This window comes from Elephantulus edwardii, unplaced genomic scaffold, assembly GCF_000299155.1.
Source record: "Elephantulus edwardii isolate Elephantulus edwardi_28Jun2011 unplaced genomic scaffold, EleEdw1.0 scaffold00237, whole genome shotgun sequence".
In the NCBI taxonomy this organism is placed as follows: domain Eukaryota; kingdom Metazoa; phylum Chordata; class Mammalia; order Macroscelidea; family Macroscelididae; genus Elephantulus; species Elephantulus edwardii.
The window spans coordinates 3,209,830-3,217,569 of NW_006399987.1; the positions used below are offsets into that span (position 1 = coordinate 3,209,830).

Genomic DNA, 7,740 nt, shown 5'->3' on the forward strand with positions numbered 1-7,740 from the left:
CAGGTGATAAGGATGTGGACATGCAGAGGGGGTCAGTGACTTCCCAGGGGTGCCCAGGGCAGAGGTGATGAGGAAATGGACATGCAGAGGGGGTCGGTGACTTCCCAGGGGTGCTCATGCAGTGGGCTGAGTCCAGCGCCCTAGCCCTGCATGTCCCTCCTTCGTGCTGTTTGGGGACTGGCCTTACCTTGGCAATTTCCCCCTTTGCACAAGGGGCTGTTGTCTGGAGCTCTGGGGTGACTGGGATCTTTCTCCTTCCCCCCCCCATACACCCCAGGCCTCAGGACCTGCTTGCATTACGAATTCCGCTGCCAGGACGGGAAGTGTGTCTCCGCGAATTTCGTCTGCGACGGGGACCGTGACTGCCTGGATGGCTCCGACGAGGACGGCTGCCCCGAGCCCACCTGCGGCCCCGGCCACTACCAGTGCAATGCCACCGGCTGCATCCCCGAGCTGTGGGCCTGCGACGGGGACACCGACTGCGTGGACGGCTCCGACGAGTGGCAGTGCCCGACTCGCGTCGACAGCCCCTGCTCCTCCCTGGAGTTCCACTGCCGCAGTGGCGAGTGCATCCATGGCAGCTGGCACTGTGACGGCAGCCCTGACTGCAAGGACAAGTCGGACGAGGAGGGCTGCGGTACGCCCGGCTCCCAGGGTGGGGAACAGTGCTGCACGCAGAGGGACAGCTCCGTCACCGACATTCCCGCCTTCCTGCTCACAGGACGGAGACAGCCACCCCTCGGGCAGGCTGTGTTTAACGCCCAGACACTCTCTTCTGATAATATGCTTCAGTGTTAGTGCAGGCAGGTCCTGGGGCCTGGGCGCAGGATGGACAGTCAGCTTAGAGTGACCCTTGGCTCAAGGCTCAGCCTCACTGTGTGCTAGTCTCCCTCACCCTCGACAGAATGGGGGAGAGTCCCTGCCTGAGCGAAGGTTCTGGGATGATGGGGGGTCTATCTGCCCCGTGCAGCACAGCACCCAATACATCTGTTCCCATGTAGCTATCAGACAAGGACATTTTAAATTTTGTTTCAATCAATGTAGTGGGCACTTGGTTAATGGCTCCCGAGTTGGAGATGGTGCAGATAAAGAAGGTGTCCTGGCTGTGGTGGCCCCGTGCGCCATCCTGCCCATGGCTGCTCTGTGGTCACTGCATCCTCCCGCCTCCTTGGGTGGGTGGGCATGTGTTAGTCAACACACTGCCAGTCCTGATTTACAGCAACCCTCCTGTGGGTTTTTGAAGCTATGAATTTTAGTGGGAGTGAAACCCACCTCATCTTTCTCCCAAGGAGAAGCTGGTGGATTCGAACCACTGACCTTTTGATTTAGCAGCCCAACACTTTGTCCCCTCCCACAACCAGGGTGCTCTGGCGAGGCGAGGACGGTGAGAGTTTGTCTCACATCCTGTGGGTGTGTTATCAGGAGAGAATTAGTCTTTGAAAAAAAGGACATTATGCTTGGAAAAATAGAGCGTCAATGAAAGGAAGGAACCCCTCAGTGGGATGGACTGACACGGGGACTGTGACGGAGGACTCAAGGACAGTGGGCATGCGGGGCTGGTACGGGGTCCGTTTGTACAGTGTCGCTGTGGGGCGGACTCCATGGCTTCCAACAATTATGTAGTTAAGCGCTTGACTGCAGGCCAAGGGGTTCGTGGTTCACATCTGCTCAGAGGCCTCACAGAAGGCAGGCCTGGTGGTCCGACAGCCACAGCCTTGAAAACTTAAGGTGTAGTTGTCCTCTGTACATCTAGCCCTGCGTCTGGGCAGCCTGACTTCGGCCGACCGCCGCCTGGTGGGCCGGCAGCATTTTCAGGAATGGCACATTCTGAAGGACTTGGGGAGTGGGGGGGATCTAAGGAAACCTTAGTGACTGTGTTAGGGAGTCAGGATTGGGGGTGACTATTTTCCTTGTGGCCTCCCTATTCTCTGTCACTTTAATATAGTACTTTGTTCCTGATTCTTTTTCAATGAGGAACAAAATACTATTGTACTTTGAAATAAATGTTCTAGGGGAGCTCTGGTGGCCTAGTGGCAAGAAGCTGCACTGCAATCCCAGAGATATGCAGTTCGAATCCACCAGATGCTCTGCCGGAGAAGGAGGGGCAACCTCCTCCTGTACCAGTCAGCTCCAATTTGATGGGACACACACACTAATAAAATTTAAAAAAAAAAATTAAAAAATAAATGTTCTGAACTCTGCCCTGGTTGACAGCTAGGATGCAGCCGGGTGGTTGGCAGAAGGGCACCTCTGTACCTGTTCCTCCCAGGGCCCTTCTTTCTGGACACTTGAGCATAAGCTATTTCCTTCTGCTCTTCGATGCAGCTGTGTTTTCTTCTTGGCTCAGAAGCCCCCAGTCTGCACGGTGTCGGGTGATGGCCCCTTCAGAGGGAGGCGGCTGTTCCCTTTTGGCTTCTCCCTCGAGAGTAAGCCTCGTCCTCACCTTTTGCAGCTGTGGCCACCTGCCGGCCTGACGAGTTCCAATGCGGGGACGGGACCTGCATCCATGGCAGCCTGCAGTGTAACAAGGAATTTGACTGTGAGGACATGAGCGACGAGCTCGGCTGTGTCAATGGTAAGCGCTGCGGGAGGGGCTCCCAGGCCGGGCCTTGCTGTGTGTGAGGGAGTCTGTGGGCGTCTGAGGGGCATCAGGGAGGAGTTTGCCAGTGAATGCAGACGTGGGCTCGAGTCATCTGGTCCCCCCGTGTCTCAGAAGGTATGTGCTTAGTAAAAGCACCTGCCTGAAGACGGGGAGGTTGAACGAGGCCAGCACAGCGCTCACAGCTGCAGGTGTCACCTGATGTTGGTAGCGTCGCTTCCTGAGTGTGAGCAGCTCCAGGTCTGGGAACTTGCTCTGGAGAAGCTGTTTCATGCACCAGGAGACATGGCCCGGGGTGACCCCCGTTGCACCGTCCTCATAGCACAACCGGAAGCAGCACAGAAGTTCTGCACTCTAGGGTGACCTCTGTGTAGTCAGTCAGACAGCAGAGAAAGTGGGACAACAGCAACAGGGACCTCCCAGCCTTGGAGCTGAGAGGAAAGGTCAGTCACAGAAGGCAGCGAGGTGTAGTCATTTGATAAAGCTCAGAAACAAGCATGCACACCCATGTTTATTGCGGCTTTGTTTGCAATAGCAAAGAGCTGGAAACAACAACCAAAGTGCCCATCAACAAACGAATGGATAGAGAAGCTCTGCTATATTCACACAGTGGATTGCTACGCTGCATTAAAAAACAAGGAACTCATGCAATGTTATGCAAAATGGGTGACTCTGGAGGACATTATGCTGAGTGAAATATCTCAGTCATAAAAGGACAAATATTGCATAGGACCACTGTTGTAAAACAGGACTGACATCAGGGTTGAGGGAAGACAAAAGGAGGGGAGGAATGATGTATATTGCATTGAAACTGATGAGGGAGAAAATTGTTTTAAAGGGACATATGAATGGGTATTCTTGTAATTACAAAAATCCAGAGTGGAGGCTGCATAGTGGAGTGGACCTGGGGGGAGGGATTACATAACAATTAAAGAGGTTTTCTTTTTTTCTTTTCAAGGAGAAGAGTGAATTGGGGGACAGGGAGAAAAGTGTAGAAATGAATGTCTGGAAACCCTAAGTCTCTCTAAACTTTCATTTAAATTAATTTAAAAAAAAGGAAAATTTTAAAAAAGTAAAAAGAAAAAAAGCTAAGGGATCTCTGGTGGCCTATTGGCAAGACGCTGCACTGCAATCCCAGAGGTATGCGGTTCAAATCCACCAGATGCTCTGCTGGAGAAGGAGGGGGCAATCTCCTCCTGTACCAGTCAGATCTGATTTGATGGTACACGTAAAAATAATACAATAAAAATTAAAAAAAAAAGCTCAGAAACAAGCAAACTCAACTAACACCAGCTCCTGAGCACACGTTTGCCAGGACTGGGAACTGGTGAGCCCACGTCACGTTTATCATTCCCTTAGGGGCCTTTGCGGGGAGCTCTAGTGGCCTAGTGCTAAGAGGCTGCGCTGCAATCCCAAAGGCATGCATTTCAAATCCACCAGCTGCTCTGCAGGAGGAGGGACAATCTCATCTCGTGATATTTGTTTTTGTTGTTAAGTGCCTTCTTCTGACGGGTCAGGCACAACTCATTGAGACCCTATGAACAACAGATCTGAACCCTGTCCAGTCTTGTGCCAAACTTACAAATTTCTGACACATTTAAGCCCATCGCTGTGGTCACTTGAGACATACCAGTTTGTCCATTTATTTATTTATTTATGTATTTATTTATAATAATTTTAATGAACATTTACAGAGATTTTGTATTTCCATTCATTCATTGTTGCACTTTTCTCCCTGCCCAGCCCTCCCTTCTGCCCCCCCACCCCAGTTCCCTCCTCTCTTTGAAAAGTAAAAGAAAAATTCTTTCGTTGATATACAATGCCCCCGCACCCCTCCCACCACCCCAAGTACGCTCCATTATGCAACCTTAATTGTGGACTCATGTTGTTCTTTTTTTTTTTAAAAAAAAAAAGTCTTTATTATTATTCCTTTTGTGTGTGTGCACCGTCAAATCAGATCTGACTGGCACAGGAGGAGATTGTCCCTCCTTCCCCGGCAGAGCATCTGGTGGATTCGAACCGTGCACCTCTGGGATTGCAGTGCAGCTTCTTGCCACTAGGCCACCAGAGCTCGCCCAGTTTGTTCTTTTGACAGACTTAGATATTCAGTACTTTTCTCCAACGCCACATTTCGAGGGCATGATTTTTTCTTCTGTCACTCTTATTATTCATTCTCCAGCTCTCAGCAGCATAGCACATGATTGAAAAGACCACGGTCTGAATCAAGCGGGAGGGTCAGCTGTAGGTCAGTTTTGACTCGACAGCAACAACAGGTCAGGCAGGATGGCTGCAGGATGGGACAGGCAAAGACAGCCATCGTGGTCTGTGTCAGATCTGTGTCAGCCTTTTCTGTGATGAGACTGCGTTTTCAGAACTCCTTCAGTCTGTGTTTGAATAAAACTTTATTTAAATGAACCGATCCGGCCCCTAAGCTGAAGCCCCCTTTAGGTAGCATCTTGTGCTTGGGCTAGGTGGCCGTGGAGGCTTGGGGAATTTGGCTGTTGGGGTTTTATTGGTGGGTATGTTTCTATCTGTTCTTGGAGGGGTGAATTCGAGTAATGCCTTCTAAGTGGCCTCCCGCACTCACAAGCCCATGACCTCCTTTCTCTGCTCTTACAGTGTCGCTGTGTGAGGGACCTGACAAGTTCAAGTGCCACAGTGGTGAATGCATCTCATTGGACAAAGTATGCAACTCAGTCAGGGACTGCCGGGACTGGTCGGACGAGCCCCTCAAGGAGTGCGGTGAGCCGGGGTGCAAGTGTCCATGAAACTCCCGGTGGGGGGACCCTGGGTGGGTCTGTGGGGTTTTCAACAACCAAGATTTTAGCTTTTCCAAAAAAACTTTTTTACCGTGCTGTGAGTGAAAGATTACAAAGCACATTGTTATTTTGTCCAACTATTCACGCACACATTTTGTTTTATAGTATTAATTACAATGCCCACGATGTAATTGCCATTTACCCCACTTCCTACCTGTGATCCTCATTTCCACTGGTCCTTCTTGTCCTACCCCTTCTGGTCGTCAGGGCGTCACCCTTGGGCAGGTGCTGTCCTTTTGCCCTAACGTGGCTGGTTAGGATGAATCTCCTGATGTCACTGCCCAGCTCTGGGTCTGTTATTCAGCCTGGGTCCTCTGGTGACCCGTAGTCCTTAGGGGGTGTGTGCACTAAGCCAAAAGCTTGAGCTTCTCTGGTGGTTGGAATCCTCTGGGGGCTCTGAGGGGGAAGAGGGGCAGCCCCCTCTCAGGTGACTCCTGCCGAGGGTCTCAGTTGTGAGTTCATCTCACTCGACAGCAATGAGTTGACTATTTGAGGCGCAGGAAGTTTGCTCCAGGTTGGAAGGGTGATAAGGGCCATCGTGTCAGTGTCTGGGTTTTGACGCATTAGACAGCCAGGCCTTTTCCCCAGGACACTTGACCTACCTGTCTCTTGCTTAACAGCCACCACCCAAGGCTCTGATTGGGATAAGCTTTTGGAATGACAAAATGGTGGGAAGGGGAGGGGAGGGCCGGAACCCTCCATTGTGACCACGTGTCCCCCATCCCTCCCACCTCAGCCACCAACGAGTGTCTGGACAACAAGGGGGGCTGCTCCCACATCTGCGACGACCTCAAGATCGGCTACCAGTGTCTCTGCCCCGAGGGCTTCCGGCTGGTGGGCCAGAGAAGATGTGAAGGTGAGTCCTGGCGGGGTGGTTCCGACGCGGGGTACCCACACAGCAGGCTGGCCACCTACTCTGTAAAGCGAGGGTCCTTTCTCATAGTAAGGAAAAAGGTGGGGTTGACACAGTGGCCGCCACAGCCGGCTTGAGCAGGGCGGAGGCGGGGACAACGGCACAGGATAGGGCAGGGCTCTCTGGTCTGTTTCTTGAGGGTCGCTTTGAGTGGTGGTCACCTCGCGGGTACCACCAACAATGACAGCCTCTCCGACGGCTCCCCCAGTGGACACGGGGCTGCCCAGCAGAGCAACCCGGTTGCTCACAGCAGCCTCACCTTCCAGGATTAACAATGAAATTGCAGCTGCTACGGCTTCTCCTTCGTGAGGGCACATTATTATTATTATTATTACCGAGGCCACACGTGGCCTGACTCGAGGCTGACGGTCACTGAGACGCCTGCCTGGACAGGTCGTCCCCCCACCCCCCACATCTGACAGCTGGTCTGGTCACTGCAGCCAGTCAGTCATTCTCTGGGTCTCCACTTACAGATATCGATGAGTGTCAGAACCCCGATACCTGCAGTCAGATCTGTGTGAACCTCGAAGGCAGCTATAAATGCGAGTGCCGGACGGGCTTCCAGATGGACCCCCACACCAAGACCTGTAAGGCCGTCGGTGAGTGCAGGGCCTTGGGGAGCAGGGCCGGGGCTGGGCTCGGCCCGGGAGGAAGCAGACAGGCCCTGGGGGTTTCCTCATCTCACCTTGGCCGTGAGAACCATATAGAGTGAGGAGATGACCACCTGGAGGGCTGGGCCGGCCTGGCAATGAGGCTGATTCCAAAATGTAAAATGTGGGGGTGCGTAGAGGTGCTCCACTGTATTTTTTGGGGTGACAAGCACAGATGGTGGGGGGGGCTCAGCCCCAGGGGCGTTTGGCCCCGCTGACCGCCCTCCTTGGCTCTCAGGAACCATTGCCTACCTCCTCTTCACCAACCGTCACGAGGTGAGGAAGATGACGCTGGACCGGAGTGAGTACACCAGCCTCATCCCCAACCTGAAGAACGTGGTGGCCCTGGACACGGAGGTGGCCAGTAACAGGATCTACTGGTCCGACCTGTCTCAGCGGAAGATCTACAGGTGAGGCCTGGCCCTGGCCTGCCCGGCACCCGGGGAGATGGCCAACGCCCCCAAGTCCCGGCCTGACGCCCACTCCCATCCCTCCCTCAGCACCCAGATCGACGGAGCCCACAGCCTCTCCTCCTACGACACGGTCATCAGCGGGGACCTGCAGGCCCCCGACGGGCTGGCCGTCGACTGGGTCCACGGCCACATCTACTGGACCGACTCCGTCCTGGGCAGCGTCTCGGTGGCTGACACCAAGGGCACGAAGAGGAAGACGCTGTTCAAGGAGCAAGACTCGAAGCCCCGGGCCATCGTGGTGGATCCTGCCCACGGGTGTGTGCCACACGGCCGAGGAGTCCTGGGG

At 53.6% G+C, this 7,740-nt stretch overlaps 1 protein-coding gene across 1 annotated transcript in view; it reads left to right on the top strand.

Moving 5' to 3' along the window:
• LDLR (low density lipoprotein receptor) overlaps nucleotides 1-7,740 on the top strand; it is a 34,869-nt gene that overhangs the window by 14,365 nt on the left and 12,764 nt on the right. The window contains exons 4-10 of the mRNA XM_006898850.1: nucleotides 278-637; nucleotides 2,453-2,575; nucleotides 5,219-5,341; nucleotides 6,155-6,274; nucleotides 6,805-6,930; nucleotides 7,220-7,391; nucleotides 7,482-7,709. Coding sequence (XP_006898912.1) covers nucleotides 278-637; nucleotides 2,453-2,575; nucleotides 5,219-5,341; nucleotides 6,155-6,274; nucleotides 6,805-6,930; nucleotides 7,220-7,391; nucleotides 7,482-7,709 — 1,252 coding nt within the window. The remainder of the gene's footprint in view (nucleotides 1-277; nucleotides 638-2,452; nucleotides 2,576-5,218; nucleotides 5,342-6,154; nucleotides 6,275-6,804; nucleotides 6,931-7,219; nucleotides 7,392-7,481; nucleotides 7,710-7,740) is intronic.